Raw genomic sequence first — 22,473 nt, forward strand, 5'->3', positions numbered from 1 at the left:
TTTTTTTTTTTTTTTGCTAGAATATTTTGAAGAATTAAACAGGCACATACAAGTAGGAGGGAGCATTAATATTTGATAATTAGATTTTCTCTTCATGGTCTATTCTGTTTGTCATTTTATTTTTCAGGTATGGTCATTTTTCTGGAATAAATCGTAAGGTTCAGTTGACCTATCTCCCTCACGGTTGTCCTAAAACATCTAGTGAAGAGGAGGGTATGTCATTCTTAATGCTTATACAGTAGTTTTACTTACATATAGTAACTTGCTGGTCACTGTTGATTACCTTTGGACCATCTTTTGCTTAGTAGTTTTGGTACTGGCATGGTGAGAAAAATAAAGTAGAATTATCTTAGCTGTGCTTCCTTTTCTTTAAATAAAGGATAGATTTTTTTTTTTAGATTACTTATTCTTTAAATAAAGGATACATTTCATTATTCTGAAAACTACATAGGACATCCCTTTAACTGTGGGATTGTTTCAGAAAATTTATGTATTTATAACTAATTGTTATTTAGTGGGCCCCTTACATCACCTTTTGATAGAAGAGGGCAGAGTATGTAAGAAGAAAGTTCAAGAAGAACAAAAAGACTTTGAAAAAATATACAACTAACCTGTTTCTAAAATAAATGGATATTTTCCTCCACCCAGTAAACCAGAATAAGTCTTTAAACAAGTTTAGTCTCCTAAGAACAGTCAGCATACAAGTTCATAAATGCATTTACCTTTCAAAAGAGAAGGATAGGGATTGTAGAAGTCATTCATAGAGAAATGCAGATGGCCAATAAAATAATAATGGTAATAATGATAATCTCTCTTGCCTATCATCTTGGCAAAGTGTTTTCTTCATTTCTGTTTTAAACTGGTAATAAAGTCTGCTGATAAGAATTCATTGAGACAGGATTTCAGTTTACTAGTAGAAGTATAAATTGGCATAGTTTTTTGAAATGTAATTTGGCAATTTATCAAAAACTTCAAAAAATGTTCTTATGCTTTCACCTTAATTCTATTTATCAGAATCTATCCCAAAGAAGTAATCAGATGTTCAGGGAAAGATTAATCTAGAGGGATTTTCACTTATAGCAGCAAAAATTAAAATGGTGATTATCTTAAATATAGATACAAATGTATATTAATCTTTATATATTTATTTTAACATTTGATATATTGCTCTTATCACACCATATGGCTAATAGGAATACAGGTGAATTTTCTATATCTTAATGTTTATGATCAAAAACATTCTATAAACAAACATTTTAAAAAGTTACAACTAACTTTCCTTCCATGAAATAATATTGGTCTACATGGCAAGCTCATAGAATTGCTAACTAGCTGCAGGGGAAGGGGTGATTTCTTCTCACCTTTAACGAATCATTATTAAGTTTTTTCAGTGCTTATAATGCTTATTTTTAAATTACTTCTGTTTTCAGAACTACACAGATCTTAAGACCATGAAAAGGAGTAGAACAAAATTAAGAACAGGAACTCATTAACTTACGGTATCTTCTTTGTCCGAGAAAATACTCTGATGTGGAACATGCAAAGATTCCACAATTTCAGATTTAAAAAACTGCTCTTGATTACCTTTGTTTGCATAAAATGTATCAGATTGCATAAAATTTAAATTAGAATAAATGTTAGGCCCTGTCATCTTACATCTTCCTAAAAATGATGTAAATCACCAATTTCCAATCTTAAAAGCATATGTATCTAGGGCACGGTGGCTCATGCCTTATTCCCAGCACTCTGGGAGGCCGATATGGGTAGATCACTTGAGGTCAGGAGTTTGAGACCAGCCTGGCCAACATGGTGAAACCCCATCTCTACTAAAAACACAAATATTAGCCAGGGACACACCACTGCACTCCAGCCTGGGCAACCAAGCAACGCTGTCTCAAAAACAAAAACAAACAAACAAAACATACATATCTTCTTCACTTAAACTAATATATTTTCCTTTATGGGACAGCACTGCAAAAAGTGCTTGATATCAAGACAGATAAAACCTGGATTCTGGCATCAAGAATCTATTAATCCAGCAGACATAGCACAACTAAATTAAATACATTGAAGAAATTACTATGAGATCAGGAAAGGGAGAAACATTACATCCCTGAAGAAAATTGGGAGTCATTTTTCTAAAGTATAAGAGAGATTTTCAAATTTCAGTAAGATTTAAACAGGTATAGCAAGGGGGTATTCCTGATAGAAGCAACTGCGTATAAACAGCATTAGGGAACATATGTGCAATAGCATTTAGGGAACAAAATATTTTACATGTGATGTGGGCCATATTTCACTGCAAAAAGAGAGCACAGAGAAAAAACTAATCTTAAGACAAGTCTGTTTAAAAAAATAAACTTAACATTTGTTTTATTCGTTCATATGTATTATAGACAGCCGAAGAGAAGAACCATCTTTACTTTTGGTTCTAAAATGGGGAGGTGAATTAACTCCTGCAGGCAGGGTCCAGGCTGAAGAACTTGGAAGAGCTTTCAGGTGTATGTATCCTGGAGGTCAAGGTAAATCTTAGAGTTTTCTTTAATTTGACTAATTGCATAAATTGTATTTTGAAATGCTCATCTGTGATGTCATTAAATATTATAGAAATACAATGAAATGAAAATATAGCTGAAGTGATTTGAGGATTTTTTTTCAGGAGATTATGCAGGATTTCCTGGTTGTGGTTTACTTAGATTACATAGCACCTACAGACATGACCTCAAAATATATGCCTCTGATGAAGGACGAGTCCAGATGACTGCAGCTGCTTTTGCAAAGGTATAAGTAATTTTTTTTTTTTTTTTTTTTTAGAATTACTAGAGTTTTAATCTAATATCGCATCTTAAAACATTTTTGGCTGGGTGCAGTGGCTTATAACTGTAATCCTACCACTTTGGGAGGCTGAGGTGGTCAGATCACTAGAGCCCAGGAGTTTGAGACCAGCCTGGGCAACATATTAAAACCCTGTTTCTACACACAAAAAAAATTTTTTTTAATTGCTTGTAGTCACAGCAGTTCAGGAGGCTGAGGTGGGAGGATCACCTAAGTCCAGGAGGTCAAGGCTGCAATGAGCCAAAATCATACCACTGCACTCTAACCTGGGCAACAGTGTGAGACCCTTGTCTCAAAAAAACAAATTTTTTTTTAATTAAGGCAATATTTAAAAATTCCATATTTGGACATTTCAAGTAAAACCTTCAGATAACAGTAATGAACTATAGTATTAATAAAGTTTATTTATTATAAAACTTACCTTATACTTTATGAAAATCAGTATGTAACAAAATAGTTATTATTTTACATATTAATTTTTAAAACCTGTGTTTTCTTTATTTGATATGCTTAGGGGCTTTTAGCTTTGGAAGGAGAGCTTACACCCATTCTTGTTCAAATGGTGAAGAGTGCAAATATGAATGGTCTTTTGGATAGTGATAGTGACTCTTTGAGCAGTTGTCAACAACGTGTGAAGGCAAGGCTTCATGAAATACTTCAGAAAGACAGAGATTTTACTGCTGAAGATTATGAAAAGGTGGGTCTTAGCAAACTCTTTTATATTGTGAAACATCACATGCAGAAAACTGAAAAGTGCATAAAACATAAATGTAGAGCTTATTGTATTATAAAGCAAATACACACGCTATCACCCTACAGGTAAAGAAATAGAACATTGGAACAACTCTGGCTTCTGTATGCCCCTTCCCAGTTGCATCCTGTTCCCTACCTCCTCAAAAAAACTACTATCCTGACTTTTTATGTTCTTTGCATATCTAGAATACTTATTTGGAGAATAAGTATAGTCTCTAGCCAGTCTAGTCTCATTTTTGGCTTTTTTCTAACTTTAAATCTATTGATTTTAATTGACAAATTAAAATTATTTAAAACATACAACACATTTTAAAATATATATGCATTGTGAAATGGCTAACTCAAGCAGATTAACATAGGTAATACCTCACATCGTTTTTATTTTTTGTGATGAAAACATTTAAAATCTGCCCCTTGGCAATTTTCAAGAATAAAATACACTGCTATTACTGTAATTACCATGTTGTACAATAGATCCCCTGAACTTACTCCTTCTATCTAACAAATTGTTAGATAGAAATTGACCAACATCTTCCCAACCCCTTCCCTTTTCCAACCTCTGGTTGCCATCATTTTACTCTGCTTCTCTGAGTTTAACTTTTTTAGATTTGGCATGTAAGTGAGATTGTACATATTTGTCTGTCTGTGCCTGGCTTATTTCACCTAACATGTCTTCTAGGTTCATCCATATTGTTGCTAATGATAGGATTTCCTTCTTTTTTAAGGCTAGATGATGATACTTCATTGTGTATATATACTATCCTTTCTTTATTCATTCATCTGTTATTGGGCAGGTTGATTCCAGATCTTATCTGTTGTGAGCAGTGCTGCAATAAACATGGGAATGTAAATATCTCTTTGACATATGATTTCATTTCCTTTGGCTATATACCTAGTAGTGGGAATGTTGCATCATATGTCTTTAGTTTTTTGAGCAGTGTTCATACTTTTTCCTATAATGGCTCTACAGTATTAATTTACTTTGGCTATTTTTTAAGCTTCATATAATAGAATATGTTTTATATTTGGCTTCTTTTATTTAATACTGTATTTCTAAAATTCAACCATATTGTTGAATTTCATTTCATTGAATTTCATTCAACCATAATGATCATAGTTTAATCATTACTGTGTTTCTTGTATTCCATTTGAGGGTTGGCAGACTTTTTCTGTAAAAGCCCAGATAGTAAATACTTTATTTAAAAAAAAAATTAGACTTTGCAGTCTAAATATGGTCTCTGCTGCGTATTCTATTTTTTTTTTTTTTAACTCCCGTTTAAGCATGTAAAAACCATTCTTAGCTCGTGGGCTGTGTCACAGGCCACATTTGGCCTGCAAGCTATAGTTTGTTGACCCATGTACTATTTTCTGAACATACTACAATTTATATATGCTTTCTATTGTTGTTAGAGTTTTGGACTGTTAGGATTAAAATTGCCATGAATATTATTGTGTGCTTTCTGTGCAATGAGCATACATTTCTCTTGGGTATATTATAGGAGTAGAATTATTGTGACCATGGTATACTTATGTACAACATTGGTAGATAAAGTCAAACTGTTTTCTGAAGCTATTGAGACAATTTACACTCCCACCAGAGGTCCACGATAGTTGTCATTGCTCCACATATTCTCCATTCTTAGGATTCTTAGATGATTCAGTTTTGGTCATTCTGGTGGATATACCTAGAATGTACTTGATTGTGGCTTCAATGTCTGTTGACCATTTAGATACCCTCTTTAATGAGGACAAGTCTCTTGTCCTTATTCTTTTTCTATGAATTGTGTGTGTCTTTCTTCTTGGGTGGTAGAAGTTCTTTATGTATTCTGGATATGAGTTCTTTGTTATATGTATTCTAGATAACATGACCTACTCTGAGCCTTAATTATGTCTTGTCTTTTTTTTTTTTTTTTTTTTCCTTTTTGGAGACAGGGCCTCACTATGTCACCCAGGCTGGAGTGCAGTGGTATGATCATAGCTCACTGCTGCCTGAAACCCCTGGGCTCAAGTAATCCTCCTGCTTCAGCCTCCTGAGTAGCTGAGACTACAGGTGCACACAATCATGCTCAGCTAATTTTTTTTTTATTTTCTGTAGAGGCTGGGTCTCACTATGTTGCCCAGGCTGGTCTCGAACTCCTGGCCACAAGTGATCCTCCTGCCTTGACATCCCAAGGCTTTGGGATTACAGGCATACACCACCACGCCCAGCCAATGATGTCTTTTGATAAGCAGAAGTTCTTGTTTTTCATGATTTCCAAGTTCATTTTTTCCCCTTACAGTCAATGCATTTTAATATATTATTTAGAATATATTTTTCTTTTTTTTTTTTTTTTTTAATACTTTAAGTTCTGGGGTATGTATGCAGAACGTGCAGGTTTCTTACATCAGTATACACATATCATGTGGTTTGCTGCACCTATCAACCTGTCACCTACATTAGGTATTTCTTCTAATGCTATCCCTCCCCTAGCCCCCCAACCCCCAACAGACCCCAGTGTGTGATGTTCCTCTCCCTGTGTCCATGTGTTCTCATTGTTCAACTCCCACTTATGAGTGAGAATATGTGGTGTTTGGTTTTTTGTTCTTGTGTGTGTTTGCTGAAAATGATGGTTTCTGGCTTCATCCATGTCCCTGAAAGGACATGAACTCATCCTTTTTTATGGCTGCATAGTATTCCATGGTGTATACATGCCACGTTTTCTTTATCCAGTCTATCATCGATAGGCATTTGGGTTGGTTCCAAGTCTTTACTATTGTGAATAGTGCTATCATAAACATACATGTGCATGTGTCTTTATAGTAGAATGATTTATAATTCTTTGGGTATTTATATATATATATGTATGTATGTATGTATGTATTCCTATTGCTGGGTCAAATGGTATTTCTGGCTCTAAATCCTTGAGGAATTGCCACACTGTCTTCCACAATGGTTGAACTAATTTACACTCCCACCAATAGTGGAAAAGCATTCCTATTTCTCCACATCCTTTCCAGCATCTGTTGTTTCCAGACTTGGCATGATCGCCATTCTAACTGGCATGAGATGGTATCTCATTGTATTTTTGATTTCCATTTCTCTAATGACTAGTGATGATTAGCTTTCTTTCACATGTTTGTTGGCTACATGTCTTCTTTTGAGAAGTGCCTCTTCATATCCTTTGCCCACTTTTCGATGGGGTTGTTTTTTTTCTTATAAAATTGTTTAAGTTCTTTTTAGATCCTGGTTATTAGCTCTTTGTCAGATGGGTAGATTGCAAAAATTTTCTTCCATTCTGTAGTTTGCTTGTTCACTGATGATAGTTTACTTTGCTGTGCAGAAGCTCTTTAGTTTAATTAAAATATCTTTTCTAACCCTGGGCCATAAGATATATATGATCTTCTATAAGCTTACTGTTTTGCTCTTCACATTTATCTGCAGTCCAGATAAAATTCACTTTTGTGTGTGCTATGAGCTAAAAATATCAAGGTTGATTTTTCCCCTGCAACTCTATGTACACCTGGGTATCCCAGCGGAACATACTGAAAAGACTGTTCTTTCCCCACTACACAGAAGTACCATCTTTATTATATATGGGTGATCAGTTTCTGGATCCTGTATTCTGTTTGTTGATCCTTGTGCCAATGAATAATACCCCCTAACACCACCCTGGATCCTTCTTCAAGTGTTTCTTGGATTTTTTTTTTTTTTTTTTTTTGCATTCTTAGGTAAATTTTCAAATAAGCTGGTCAAAAATGCTGTTGGGATTTTTTATTTAGGTTGCATTAGACATGTAATTGGTGCAAATTTACACCTGTTTCTTTAGCCTTTCAATCTGCGAATGTAGTGTAGCTCATTTATTGAGATATTCCTTAATATCTTTAAATGTTTTATATTTTACAGCACAGAGTTCTTGTGCATCTTTGTTAGATTTAGGTTGAGGTGATTGATACTATGCAATTATAAATGGTACCTCTTTAAAACTTTTAAAACCAGTAGTCCTTTCAAAGAACCATTGTTTAGATTTGTTAGGTCTCTGAGTTATGTGCTTATTTTCCATTTGATTAATTCTCATTGCTTAATATTTTATTTCTTCTACCTATTTTTATTTTGCTGTTTTTTGATTCTCAAAATTAATAACCCTAGATGGATACTTACTAAGTTATTAGTGTTCTGTCTTTTACAAAATATGCTCCCTAGGCCGTAAAGTTTCCTTTATGCACTCTTTTGTCTGGAGTCATTTATTATATTCATAAATATAAATTTTTCCAATGGAGACACCATCTTAAATTCTAGGCCCACTTTCTGGATCACTGACCTTTGAATTTTGCTTCCATAATTCTTTACTACCTTGTTATTTTGCAGATTCCTTAAAGCATAAGTATAGAAATTCTTTGCCTGAATTTTTACTTACCTTCAGTGGATATATTAATCCAAACTACCTAGTTCATTATAACCAGAAGTAGAATTGCACTTTATATTTTTTATATTTGTAGAAACTTACTTGATGTGGTTAAATAACTTGCCAAGATAAATGCCAAAACTGGAATGTGGGACTATATTTTTATTGATGACTTTGATTCATTGTTTAATAAATGGTGTTGGGAAAACTGGCTAGCCATGTGCAGAAAGCAGAAATTGGACCCCTTCCTGACACCTTACGCTAAAATTAACTCCAGATGGATTAAAGACTTAAATGTAAGACCTAACACCGTAAAAACCCTAGAAGACAACCTAGGCAAAACCATTCATGACTAAAACACCAAAAGCATTGGTAACAAAAGCCAAAATAGACAAATGGGATCTAATTAAACTCCAGAGCTTCTACACAGCAAAAGAAACAATCATTAGAGTGAACTAGCAACCAACAGAATGAGAAAAAATTTTTGCAATCTACCCATCTGACAAAGGGCTAATATCCAGAATCTACAAAGAACTAAAACAGATTTATAAGAAAAAAACAAAGAGCTAATATCCAGAATCTACAAAGAACTAAAACAGATTTACAAGAAAAAAACAAACAAACCCATTCAAAGGTGGGTAAAGGACATGAACAGACACTTTTCAAAAGAAGACATATATGAGGCCAAGAAACATATGAAAAAATGCTCATCATCACTGGTCATTAGAGAAATGCAAATCAAAACTACAGTGAGATACCATCTCATGCCAGTTAGAATGGCGATCATTAAAAATCTGGAGACAACAGATGCTGGAGGGGATGTGGAGAAATAGGAACACTTTTACACTGTTGGTGGGAGTGTAAATAAGTTCAACCATTGTGGAAGACAATGTGGTGCTTCCTCGAGGACCTAGAAATAGAAATTCCATTTGACCCAACAATCCCATTACTGGGTATATAGCCAAAGGATTATAAATCATTCTGTTATAAAGACACATGCACACGTTCATTGTGGCACTGTTTACAATAGCAAAGACCTGGAACCAACCCAAATGCCCATCAAAGGTAGACTGGACAAGGAAAACGTGGCACATATTTACCATAGAATACTATGCAGCCATAAAAAAGAATGATTTCATGTCCTTTGTAGGGACGTGGAGGAATCTGGAAACCATCATTCTCAGCAAACTGACACAAGAGCAGAAAATCAAACACTGCATCTTCTCACTCATAGGCAGGTGTTGAACAGTGAGAGAACACATGGACACACAGAGGGGAGCATTACACACTAGGGTCTGTTGTGGGGGAATAGGAGAGGGACAGCAGAGAGTAGGGAGGTTGAGGAGGGATAACATGGGGAGAAATGCCAGATATAGCTGATGGGGGGATGGAGGCAGCAAACCACATTGTCATGTGTGTACCTATGCAACAATCCTACATGTTCTTCACATGTACCCCAGAACCTAAAGTGCATTATATATATGACTTAAAAAAATTCGTTACAAGGGCATAATAGAATAGTGGTTAAGAGCACCAGTCTGTAGCTAGACTACCTGCATTTCAGTCCTACTCCTTCACATCCTAGTGGTTTGTTCCTTAAGCAAGTGGCTTAACCTCAATTCAGTAACCCATCTGGGAAAAGATAATAGATGCCTAGAATTATTACATGTAAATATGTGTCAAGTGGTCAGAACCATATTTACACATATTAAGAGTGTCAGTAGATTATCATCAAATTCCACTAAGTTAGAGTATTTCTGCTAAATTTTCTTTATGGATAATGACAGCTAATGTTTAATGGTTTTAACATGGGGCCAGGCGCCATGGCTCACGCCTGTAATACCAGCACTTTGGGAGGCCAAGGCAGGTGGATCACCAGAGGTCAGGAATTTGACACCAGCCTGACCAATATGGAGAAACCCTGTCTCCAAAAAAAAAAAAAAGAAATGAATAAATAATATTTTTAACATAAATTCTTAATCTACTTCCTTCTTGAACTTATTACTATACAGTTCACCCTTGGACAGTGTTGGGTTTAGAAGTGCCAATCCCTCTCACAGTAAAAAAAAAAAAAAAAAAAAAAAAAAAAAAACCGCGTGTAACTTTTGACTCTTCAAAAACTTAACTCCCAAGTCAAGCCTACATTTGACTAGAAGCTTTAGCAATAACATGAACAGTCAGTTGACACATACAAAGGGTCTTTAAAAAGCTAATGGAAAATGCTCATTATGAAAAATATATATATACACAAATTTCAACTCTTTTTAATACTAAAATAAACTCACATTAATTGGTTATAACATGTCTGAATGGGATTTAGTTTGAGGCACTAATAAGAGTAAGGCTTCAGTTTGAAGAGAGTCTCTGTAAGGGCAACATGAGTTCTGCTAATATTGAAACAAGAACCAAGAGCAAATTTATGGTGAAGCTTAGTGAAAAAAAAATGGTGAAATCATACTTCACAAAAAGGTTATAGGAACAATTTCCCAAAGAAATCACTAGTATATCAATGGATAACTAGTTTTAAGATGGGAGGAGATGATGTTGAAGATGAAGCCCGCAATGGCAGACCGTCCACATCAATTTGCAAGGAAAAAATTAATCTTGTTCATGCCCTACTTGAAGAAGACTAACGATTAACATCAGAAACAATAGCCAATACCGTAAATATTTCAGTTGGTTCAACTTACACAGTTCTGACTGAAAAATTAAAATTTAGCCAATTTTCTGCTTAATTTGGAGTGCCAGAACTGTTGTGCTCAGATCAGTTGTAGACAAGAGTAGAGCTTTCGACGGAAATTTTAAGCAAGTGGGATGAAGATCCTGAAGCATTTCTTTGAAAAATTGTAACAGAAGATGAAACATGGTTTTACCAGGATGACCCTGAAGACAAAGCACAATCAAAGCAATGGCGACCAAGAGGTAGAATCGGTCCAGTCAAAGCAAAAACAGACTAGTCAAGAACAGAGGTCATGGCAGTGGTTTTTTTGTAATGCCCAAGGCATTTCTCTTGTTGACTTTCTGGAGGGCTAAAAAGCAATAATATCTGCTTATCATGAGATTGTTTTGAGAGAGTCAGCCAAAGCATTAGCAGAAAACATCCACAAAATCTTCACTACATAGTCCTTCTCCATCATGATGATGCTTCTGCTTATTCCTCCCAACAAGGACAGTTTTGGGAGGAGATCATTAGGCATCTACCTTGTGGTCCTGATATGGCTCCTTCTGACTTCTTTTTGTTTCGTAATCTTAAAAAAAATTTAAAGGGCACTCATTTTTCTTCAGTTAATAATGTTAAAAAGACCCCATTGACAGGGATAAATTCCCAGGATCCTCAGTTTTTTAGGAATAGACTAATTGGACTAAATGTCTGGTATTACTGCTTACAAAAGTGTCTTGACCCTGACAGACCTTATGTTGAGAAATAAAGTTTTTTACTTTTATTTATTTATTTTGGTATAATTACTTTTATTTTTAATATCCAGAATATGTAACATAAGGACCAGAGCCTCCTCCTGGACTCAATTTTATAAATTCTTGATTGGTTGGTGAGGCCAATAGGAATACTTTTGCTTGTCCAATTTGGTTTCTGGGAAAGCTTCATTCAAGTACTCAGTGGTCATCTGTTCAAATGGAATTAATTTCTTAATACTTCTCCATCTGTTTCTCATATTCTACAACCCTGGCCTTTGAGAAAGACACCACTTTGCATGAGACTTCACATTTTCTATTTCTTCAGTATCCACCAGGGCAGTATATGGATCCTCTGGTAGAGGAACCTTCAGGGCATTAAACTTCTCAAAGTCATCCACCAAGCCTGCCTTGGCCACATTGGCCTTGTAGTAAGCCCAGTCAATAGATGGTAGATTCTCAGATAAAGCAGCCAACCTGGAGGTGAGGATATCATTCCAGGATTTCAGGGAATTAGCAATGGCCTTTTGGTTTTGGGGTATGATCTCCCAAAAAGCTATCCAGTCAATGGTTTTTAGAGCAAGTTTTTGCCCAGCCATCTTGGGATCCTTCATGGACCCCAGCTGCCCACCATCCACAGCCTACTTTTATTTTTTAATTCAATTTTTCCATATACTTTTTGGAAGTTCCCAGTATTTTGTATTATATATTCTAGTCCTTCAATAGAGTGAGCTAGAGAAAAGAAAATATTAAGAAAATTCTAGAGTGAGCTAGAGAAAAGAAAATATTATTAAGAAAATTGGAAGGAAGAGAAAATATATTTACTATTTCCTAAGGGGAAGTGGATCATCATAGAAGTCTTCGATCTTCATCTTTATTTTCACGTTGAGTAGGCTGAGAAGAAGGAAGAGGGGGGATTGGTCAGTTGTCTCAAGGGTGGAAGGAGTGAAGAAGGTGGAAGGGGAGGCAGGAGAAGCAGCACATTTTGGTGTAACTTTTAGGGAAAAACCCTGCATATATGTGGTCCTGTGCAGTTCACATCTGTGGTGTTCAAGGGTCAGCTGTATTTTGGGGTCATTTTAATTTCTGCTATGGAATTATTCTCCAGCTGCTGGAAAGTTTTCTATGTGTATGTTGTTCTCTTAGACAGTTAGGTATAACCAGATATAAAATATATACTTTGCTCATTTGTAGCTTACTCCATCTGGAAGCATTTCTGTTATCAAATCAATGCATTTAATTAAAAATCCTGTGAAGACCTGTGATAAAGTTTATTCCTTAATTCAGAGTTTGACTTCTCAAATCAGACATCGAATGGAAGATCCCAAATCATCAGGTAAATGTTCTTAGAGCATAGAACAGATAAAAGTTACTATTCAATTAAGCACCAATTAAGATGGACCAATCTTAAGAAATCAAGCCTCTCTTGAGAGCTATGTATAGTATGAGTTAATGTATAGCCAGCAAAATAATATTGGCTAAGTTATAGTGGTTTTTATCCATGACAGCATTAAAGAGAAAATAAAATATTCTCATTTGATTATCTTATTATGCAGCATTGCCATATAGTTAAGCAGTGAGTAGGCAGGGTAATAAGAAGGAGCAAGCAACAGGAAGGTGACTTGGGCTCTGGCCCCAAAGCTTACTTGGTTAATAACTTAGACAACTCTGGCATCTTGGTTTTTTCTGGCAGAAAATGGATCATTTAGACTATTTTGAATGTCTGAGGTTCCTTTCTGCTAAAGATAGTTTGCCTATTCACTTAGTTATGTAAATCTAATAAAAATAACAGTACATAAATATATGAGCTTAAAAGAACTTTGTTATAATTGTTGCTCTTTTTCTTCTTATTGTTATTAAAGCCTATTATATATGGAAAAAATCTTTTATAAGCCCACTTTCTAACCTTTTGTCTAGGTCTGTAAAAAACATGGTTGCTAATAGTGTATGTCTATAGTAACTCTGTAACTTCGTACAGTTGCGTTTTTGAGATTTTAAAAAGTTTCTAATTACTAACATTTTAATATGTATTCTAAATTAGATTTTTAAGTTGCATAAACTAAAAATGTTATGTTGTTTTAGATATTCAGCTTTACCATAGTGAAACATTGGAGCTCATGCTACGTAGATGGTCCAAGTTAGAGAAAGACTTTAAAACAAAGAATGGAAGATATGATATTAGTAAAATCCCTGATATATATGACTGTATAAAATATGATGTCCAGCATAATGGTTCCTTGAAATTAGAAAACACAATGGAGTTATATAGGCTTTCAAAGGCATTAGCAGATATTGTTATCCCTCAGGTAAGTCATTCTTAAGAATCAATTTTTTTTTTTTTAATATTGAATAAATAGATACTTTAAAAATGTCTGTTGGTGGATAAAAAGGAGGTAATTGGTTTTATGTCCTTGGAAAACCAGTAACTTTAAAGAGGAAATTATGTAATTATGAATTTATATTTTAAGCTTCTTATGGTTGTTTTAATCACATTATTTGATTTTCTAATAGTTTGATTATAGTGACTTTTTTTTGAAGACTATATTTATTAGAGTGGCTTTAGGTTCACAGCAAAATCACACAGAAGGTACAAAGATTTCCCGTATGCTCCCTGCCTCTACATAGCATGTCCTCCCCCGATTATTATTGTCCCCCACCAGAATGGTGCATTTGTTATAACTGATGGACCTACACTGACATATCATCCAGAGTCCATAGTCCATTAGGGTTCACTCTTGGTGTTGTACATATGGGTTTTGGCAAATTTATAATGACGTGTCTATCATCATAGTAGCATACAGAGTATTTTCACTGCCATAAGAATGTAGTAGATTTTTAAATTTTAAGAATTAATACTCTTAGTAATAATATGTGAACAAACTAAACAATGGAAAACAGTATGGAATAAATAAATTATTGAACACTGTTGTGTGTCTACCATGTATATAATGAAAAACGTGGGGAGTAAGACATAAAGATAGTTATGGCCTTATGTAAAATTTTTTTGCAAGTCTTTTTACTTTATGCAAAAGCATTTTGAAAATAATGTTTAGAGGTCAACATATACATAATTGTTCTTTTAGGGGACATGAATCTTTTCATTATAGGAGAATAAAAATAAAGGTGTAACAAGAATCCAAATAACTAAAATGCAATTAAACAGAATTAGATTGATAATAAAGGGGTAGGTGATAAAACATATTGAGATCAGGAATATGTTAAAAGAGCACCGTTCCAGATGCTGTTTTTGTACCTTCTTTCAACTCGGTACAAGATTATTTGGATATTGTAAAGAGGAGGTTGGAGTAGATCAGATATTCCAACTGTGGACTACATCAAGTTTGAAAGCCAGAAAGTACAAAATACATAAAAAAAAGATTATGAAAAAAGTTCAAAAAGCCTAACTTACAAATTTGCATGTATAAAAATGATTAAAAGAACAGCATCCCTTTCCTAATATTCATAGACAGTACAGGAAAAACTATAGATTTTGAAAAACTGAGAATTCAGGTAGTAGTACAACTTACCTCTAGGTATTTGTATACATGTTAGCAATTAGCTTGTTTCTTCAACATGAAAGAGAACTATACATTTGTTTGGTCAAATATATAATATAGACAGTTTTAGGTATTACTTTATGAATCTGTGATTTTTAAAGTTATTTTTAAAAGAAGATGAAAATATCTCAGACTTTAAGAATATGTCTTTAGGCCTTAATTACATTTACTTAGGAAACAGGACTCATTCCCTCACAATTTCTTTCATTTACCAAATGAAAAAGGTAAGTTTTATTCTGTAAAAGATAAGTTTTATTTTGCATAAGTTTTGGTTTTATAAGTATGCTTTTTAACAATTAGCTCTGAATATAAGACTTTAAGATTATTTGTGGAGGTTATAAGCACTTTTCAAGGTAGGCTTTCAATATTTCTGAATGTATCACCTACTCAGAGGCTAAATAAATACACAATGCTTTGTCTAATGTTTAGCATAACCATGCCTGTGCCATTGCATTGCTTATTTAATCTCACCCCTCTACTCTTTCCATTATATATACTAAATATTTTACAATTGTGAATAAAAGTTGGTCTCTAAAAGCTGAGACCAAAAGAAAACTCAAGTGTTAATGGTGTTTTTGATCGTCATTTCTCCTCCTTAGATGGTGTATGTATTTCATGTGTATTGTTTATATAGTTAAAGACATTTTTCACCACATCCTTGTAACTTAAATATTTATAATTAATTTTTAAAAATATCAGAAGAAGCACTAACGCTTAGTATGTTATAAAGGAGTTGAGTCATCATTTGTATCTCTCAAAGTAATTCTTAAAAGCTCAGCTGTTCTCAGTCTATTACAGTAATTCTCTTTGCTGCAATTAGGTTAGTTCTTCACGATGGTCTGAGAATTTATTTGAAGACAACTCTAAAATTATTTTCCTTGGATGAGTTATTTTTGAAATTGTTTGATTCTTCAGACAAAATTATGCCCAAGTTTACAGAAATCAGTTCTGTTTTTGGTAAATTCATAATTTTAAAAGAAGAAGTCTTTTCATATGCTTTTCTGGAGTCCTGAGATTTTTTTATAATTTGAGGAGAGGACAGCTTTGGGTTTATCTTCCTAACTTTTTCATTTGACAATCTTTATTGTAACAGAAACTTTGGAGGGTTTTTTTTTTTTCAGAGTGTTAAATCAGTTCAATAAATATTATTTTGCTTTGTTACTTTAGCCCTCACAAATCCAAAAACTGTGGATAGAAGGCAGGTATTTTCAATCACCAAAAAGATAACTTAACAATTATAAATATATTTACAGTAATTTATAATGAAATGTGATTTGTAATGGAAAAAAATAGAATTTTGTATACATAGCTCTCAAGCAAATAAAGAATATTTCAAGCTTCAAGACTTGACTCAGTCAAATAATATAAAATTTTAACTTGTTTAGAATAAACTAATGTAGATTAACAGGGTATCACTGTCTGTGCAAGAGAAATGTATATACATGCATTCTGGTGTACTTCAAATTGATACTATGCCTTAAAATAACAGCTTCTACTCTTACATTGATTGATTAATTCTTATGCCTATGCTATGTGAATTATGTAATTCCAGTCATAGCTAGGCTTAAGTGAAACATAGGATCTGTTTTAGTTATTTTAACAGTAAAACTAATTTTGATAGGTGTTGATGCTATAATAGAATCAAAATTTCACATGTTAACCAGGCTTAATCCTCAGAAAATTGGGTCCCTGGTTTAAAAATAATGAATTATAGCCATGATGGTATGGTGGTAAATAAAAACATTTAAAGACAAAATTTGATGTTAAAATTATGTTAATTGAGATGACACATATTAATTGACGTTTGAAGGTGTTTTGTTTGGTTATCTGTAGATTATGAAATGCAAACAGTTCTTTACAGTAGCATTTGCCAAAGAAAGTTCAATGACATTCTCATTGAAATCACCATAGAAAGCCTTCAAGTAGCTTTATCTGGTATTTTAATCAGTTCTATTTGTGGCACAAATATTGTAACTACATATGAGAACTTGGATATCTAAAAGTTCTTTGGTCCTAATAGACAGAGGCAGATGAGCAAAATATGTCACTGTTTTGAATAGAGAGATTTCTTGATTATAAAAATAATCTCTTTGTTATAAAACTAGAGAATACAGATAGAGCAAAAAAATTACTCTAACATTACCAACAAAAGAAAAGCATATCAATGTTTTGGAATATTCTTAAAGGCCTCTTTCCTTAAATTCATTTACATATAATTTTTTCCATAAATGCATATATATAGCAAATACATTCTTTACAAAAAACTGGATCAGAAAAAGCATACTATTTTACAACCTAATTTTTTCCTTCATTTAGCCTAAAGAACTTCTTTCCATGCCATTAAAGCTATATATACACTATTATTCCTGATGGCTGAATGGTGTGAATGTAAGAATAATTAATTTAACCAACTCATATTTGGAAATCTAAACTTTTAAAGTTTGTTTCACTCTCTTTGCACCTGTCTTTCCATTCACTCAAGACCATTTCTCTAGCTTCAGAAACTTTAACCAGTTTTTACCCAGACCAGCAGTGTGTGAAAATCCATTTTCTCACACCTTGTTAATAACAAATTTTTTAAAAATTATTTCCCTGATGATTTTTTAATTCCAACATTTTTCTTTCATTTACGCATAAACACACTGTTGCATATTCACTATTTAGTCGTCTACATTGGCAAGATTATCAAACCAACTTAGCTTTAGTTTAAGGTAAATCACCCCAAGAAGTTTTTTTTTCCATAGGTCTTTCATCTGTAATCAGTCAGCATTTTCTTTATTAGGCAGTTTTGAGATCTATTGTCTATACTGATGTTATTCCATGTGAATCTTTCTGGAGGTATCTGGTAGCAGGAAATAGCCTTTAAGTTGAGATATCCTAGAATGAATTTGAAGAGAGAAGGTATGTGTGTTTCTTCCCTCTTCCCTGTTCTCTCTTCTTTCCCACTCTACCCCCACGTTTCTCCCTTCTATCTTTCTCCTCTTTTACTACTTTGAACTATAATTGACATTGTAATTAATCTTAAAATTACCATGTTTTCTGGACACTCACATTGTGCTAATTCCTTACAAATCCAATTAACTCATAATGATTATGTAATTAAATTTGATAATTTCATGGAATGTTTGCTCACCACAAGCTAAAACTTTTAAAATATTGGCCAAAGGTTTTGAAGAATATGTCAGCCTTTTAAATCTTTGACATGCGGAAAGATAAAAATCTCAAGGTTTAATTTTTTTTCATATATTTATTACATATTGTGCTTTAGTGTTTGCAGCCTAATCCACATTTCTTTTAGGGCTGTTTTTACATTTAAAACCTTCTGACATAGCGAATACTAGTCATAAAAATTACATTCATCCATTCATTCTCCCCCTTCAGAAGTTAATGGCTTTTGTTCAGTTCCACCTCAAAATCCTTCCAATTATACTTAATAGTTTGAAAATCATACATTTGCAATTGCAAAAAATATAAACTGGGAGTTATCCAATATTCAAAAAAGGCTTGATAAAATATTTGTCTCGCACTAGACTAATTTAGGAGTGCATTTTTTAGAGTTCTTTTTCATTATATCCTTTTTCTAATGTCATGTGTTTTCTGCTTAGGAATATGGTATAACTAAAGCTGAAAAACTGGAGATTGCCAAAGGCTACTGTACTCCTCTGGTTAGAAAAATACGCTCAGACCTTCAGAGGACACAAGATGATGACACTGTAAATAAACTTCATCCTGTGTAAGAAACTGTACTGGTTATTTAAATCTCTAGGTATCTATTTTTACATACTTCAGATTTAAATTATGCCCTAAATTTGATGGTCCTATGAAGTAAGGAGTATGTCATTGGCATACTGTGAAAATAGTATTACCTGGGTATTCCTAATAACTTTCAACCTAAGTTATTTTTTGCTCCAATTTAGAGAAAACTAAGGTGAATGGGGAAGAGGGAATATATGTAATCATTCACATGGGATCATCAATGTATACACCATTTAGCAGCATTAATGTCTGTGAGCATCTTTAGGTCTGTGGCCTCTGTCATTGCTACTAAAGGAGGTAAAATAACCTATTTACAGTGTACTTGACTAATATTAAGTTCTTTGCTCTCAGAGGTCTTAGTTAGAGTTTGCATCATGTTAGAATAATATGCACTAAGATAAATCCACTATTGTGGTTGGAAGAATAATAGATTTACTAATTACGGTCTTCTAGTAAAATTTATTTTTAGAAAATAATTTCAATATTTAGTAAGTTTTTTATTATATGGTCATGTTTCGAATTAAAAGCATGTCTGCTTTTAATTTTAGGTATTCTAGAGGTGTTCTGTCTCCTGAACGTCATGTTCGTACTAGGTTATATTTTACCAGTGAAAGTCATGTACATTCTTTGCTATCTATTCTTCGCTATGGTGCCTTATGCAATGTAAGTAGAATAAGTTATTTCAGTCTAACAAGTATATTTAATTTTGTAATTAAATCACTAACTGCTATTTTTACTATGAAATTTTAGTAATTCATTCTTAAGTTTTACTACTTAATGTCATTTTTCAAGGGACTACTATCTATCTATCTATCTATATATCTATCTATATATATATATATATATATATATATATATCTCAAGCATTTTGCTAGATTTTAGGGATGAAGATGTTCTCTTCAGAGAGATCATTTAAGCAAACAATAATATAAAGTATTTTAGGTGATTTTATAGACTGGTGGCAGTAAAGAGAAGTCTGGCGAATTTGAGTCATTTAAGGGTCAGAACTGATGGGACTTCGTGTTTGGTTAGACATTGTGGCACTTATCTACTATTACGTAATGACCTACCAAGACTTAGTGGCTTAAAACAGCCACAGTCATTCCATTTTTATTTTATATTGTTTAGAGGGTTTACTGGGATAAATTAGGAAGTTTCACTTAGGAGCTTATGAGATTATAGTCAGACAGTGGCTGGGACTCATTTATCTCAAGGGTTTTCTGTTTGGCGCTTCATGTGGCTGTCAGCTGGGACCTCAGCTGCAGTTATCGACCAGAACACCTACACCTGGCTTCTTCATGTGACCTGCTTCCTCAAAATAATGCAGCTGAGTTCCAGGAGTGAGCTTCCTAAGAGAGCAAGGTGCAAGTGCATGGCATTTTTATGACCGTCGTCTAAAATCATATAGCATCACTTCTACTGAGCTCTCTTGGTTGAGGCAATCAAAGAGATTCATCCAGGTTCAGAGGGAGAGGAAATAACCCACATCACTAGATGGGTCGAATGTCACTGTCATATTGTAAGAAGAGTATGTAGAATTGAATATGTGTGTCAGCCATCTTTGGAAAACACAAAATGAGCCGCAGTGATACCCATTGGCCACAATAATTCATACAAAATTCACTTAACATCTCCCTCAATGCCACCCACTCCACTCAGTACCATGGTATAATAGGGTGATACTACTTGAAGTCCAGAATCTCATCTAAATCAGTCATCTCTAAACTAGCCAAAAGATTAGAATGTTTCTTTATTTTTCTGTGCATATATTGGTATACATATCTATGCACATCTGTATACAAAGTGATCTATAAAAGAAAATCATTCAATTTTGTTTTCTTTTAAAAGAAGGGCAGTGAAATATATAGTAATGACTTGGTATATGTCTGTTTCCTAATCAATCTTATTACTGGTCCTTGAGAGTAATTATCAAAGCTACCCTAAGGCTGTTTCAAAGTTCTGTTCCAGTCAAAATTCCAAATCCATACATTCTTTCTTTTGTTTTTTTGTTTCTTTGTCCCACTGAAGAATAGCAAAGTAACATCCTTGCATAAATATGTGGATTAGTAGGAAAAATGATCCTTAGTTAGCAAGGGAAAAGCTTATATATCCAGGAGTAATGATGGAATTGTTTGTGAGGAGGAGAGTTACATCTCTTACATGGTCCCCTTTTGATATATATGGAGGGTATAGAGAACATAAGTAATAAAGGAACCGATAGTAAGCCTGTGATTGGAGAATAATAGTAAGTATTGGATAAAATGACATTAGATATGGTTGAAGAGCCAGTGCCTTGTGTTCTGATTGGATTGGGAAGCCATTGAAAGGTTTTAAGTTTTGATTATTGTGTGGACAATAGATAGGTGAGAGTGGATATGAGGAATCCAGTTAGGAAACTATTACAATGGTCCAAAAAGATGTCATTTGGACTAGGGTGGTAGTCATGGATCTAGAGCTTGTTGAGCATATATTGAATTCAGGCTGCATTTCTAAAACAAAAACTGAACAACTTCGTTATTTTAAAAATGAGTGTTTCCAGGGGGAAAATAATTACATGTATTTACTAAGGTGAAAATTAAAGTCTATACCAAAATGTTTTCTTTTTATTATCCCAACTTTTATTATCCTTATAAGAATCTGTAAGTAATATAATTAAAATCTTACTCAGCATATTCCCTGTTGTAATTTTTAGTTATTCAAAATGAACTCGGTAAAATCTTTCTCTAGAATTATTTTTAAGTTTTGTTAAGGAACTAAGATTATGAACAAGATTTCAGGACTATGTATAATGGGGCCTTAATTTTAAAAAATATTTTTGTGGCTTCTTACATATTAATTATGTTCTGGAAGTTACTACTAAATATTACTTAATTTTATTTATTAGAGAAGACCTAGCAAAATCTGTAACTGCAACATTGAGTTAGACATTAGATGGTGTTTTTAAAACTGGAGTATCACAAAATCACAAGATCAATTATCTGTTCATCTAATGAAAATTTTCAGTATTTAAATTCATCATTTATGGTAACTTAAATTTAGTGAAATTCAGTAATGCTAATTTATGCTTTCCTTTATCAGTTTTGAAAAAAATACATCTCTTCACATTACCTTTTCTAAACTTGCACACATGCATGTGCACACACACACAGAAGTATAATGTCTGAAATAGAAATAAAATACATGCTGAATTTTAAAAAAGTACAGTCAATATGTGGTCTTATAATTTGCTTTTTAAAACAAGACACATTCTGTACTAAAGTCCATAATATTATATACTCTTATTGTATACAAAAAGGAAATGTGCTTTTTTATATTTGTAATGTAGTTATATAATATACAACAAAGGAAATTTATCTGTGATGTACGTATGGTTTAAGTAAATGCTGTTAACTGTTGACTATAGACTTTACTTTGAGTAGTTTTGCCTTTTCAGATAGAATTTTCTACTTTGAATGCTTGTAGTACATGTTCTCTAAGATCCTTTTCAGTTCTGATGCTCTATGATTACATATTTAAAGACCAATGATTCTCAGAATGAAGATGGAGGAATGGTGAAGGAGATGGTAAGATCAATAGAATTTATATATGCCTCCTCCTGCTGATTTTTGAATATCACTTCAGTGTAATAGGCCTATATATACAATGGTGGGAAAAAATAGCATTCTTGTTTTAAGATAGTATTCTGTGGTTACGAATATACTAGGTGCTTTGGGACTTAACAAAAGTTAAAAACTGTCTCTTACCCTTGCAATTCAGTACTGTGTATTATATTTCAAAAA

At 33.4% G+C, this 22,473-nt stretch overlaps 1 protein-coding gene and 1 pseudogene across 26 annotated transcripts in view; one reads left to right on the forward strand and one right to left on the reverse strand.

Annotated features, from left to right (window-relative positions):
• The window catches only part of PPIP5K2 (diphosphoinositol pentakisphosphate kinase 2), an 80,920-nt gene that overhangs the window by 32,698 nt on the left and 25,749 nt on the right, over positions 1–22,473 (forward strand). For 13 of the 26 annotated variants that reach the window (XM_037732532.1, XM_017511805.1, XM_017511786.1 and 10 more), the window contains 9 exons: positions 128–213; positions 2,397–2,522; positions 2,660–2,781; positions 3,350–3,532; positions 12,576–12,717; positions 13,464–13,687; positions 18,544–18,671; positions 19,243–19,357; positions 22,213–22,257. In XM_037732532.1, the coding sequence (XP_037588460.1) occupies positions 128–213; positions 2,397–2,522; positions 2,660–2,781; positions 3,350–3,532; positions 12,576–12,717; positions 13,464–13,687; positions 18,544–18,671; positions 19,243–19,357; positions 22,213–22,257 (1,171 nt within the window). The remainder of the gene's footprint in view (positions 1–127; positions 214–2,396; positions 2,523–2,659; positions 2,782–3,349; positions 3,533–12,575; positions 12,718–13,463; positions 13,688–18,543; positions 18,672–19,242; positions 19,358–22,212; positions 22,258–22,473) is intronic. The other 13 variants (XM_037732534.1, XM_037732540.1, XM_037732538.1 and 10 more) reach the window with 3 other exon arrangements.
• On the reverse strand, positions 11,483–12,029 carry LOC108291415 (annotated as a pseudogene).

The sequence above is a fragment of the Cebus imitator genome, unplaced genomic scaffold (assembly GCF_001604975.1).
Source record: "Cebus imitator isolate Cc_AM_T3 unplaced genomic scaffold, Cebus_imitator-1.0 Scaffold452, whole genome shotgun sequence".
Lineage (NCBI taxonomy): Eukaryota > Metazoa > Chordata > Mammalia > Primates > Cebidae > Cebus > Cebus imitator.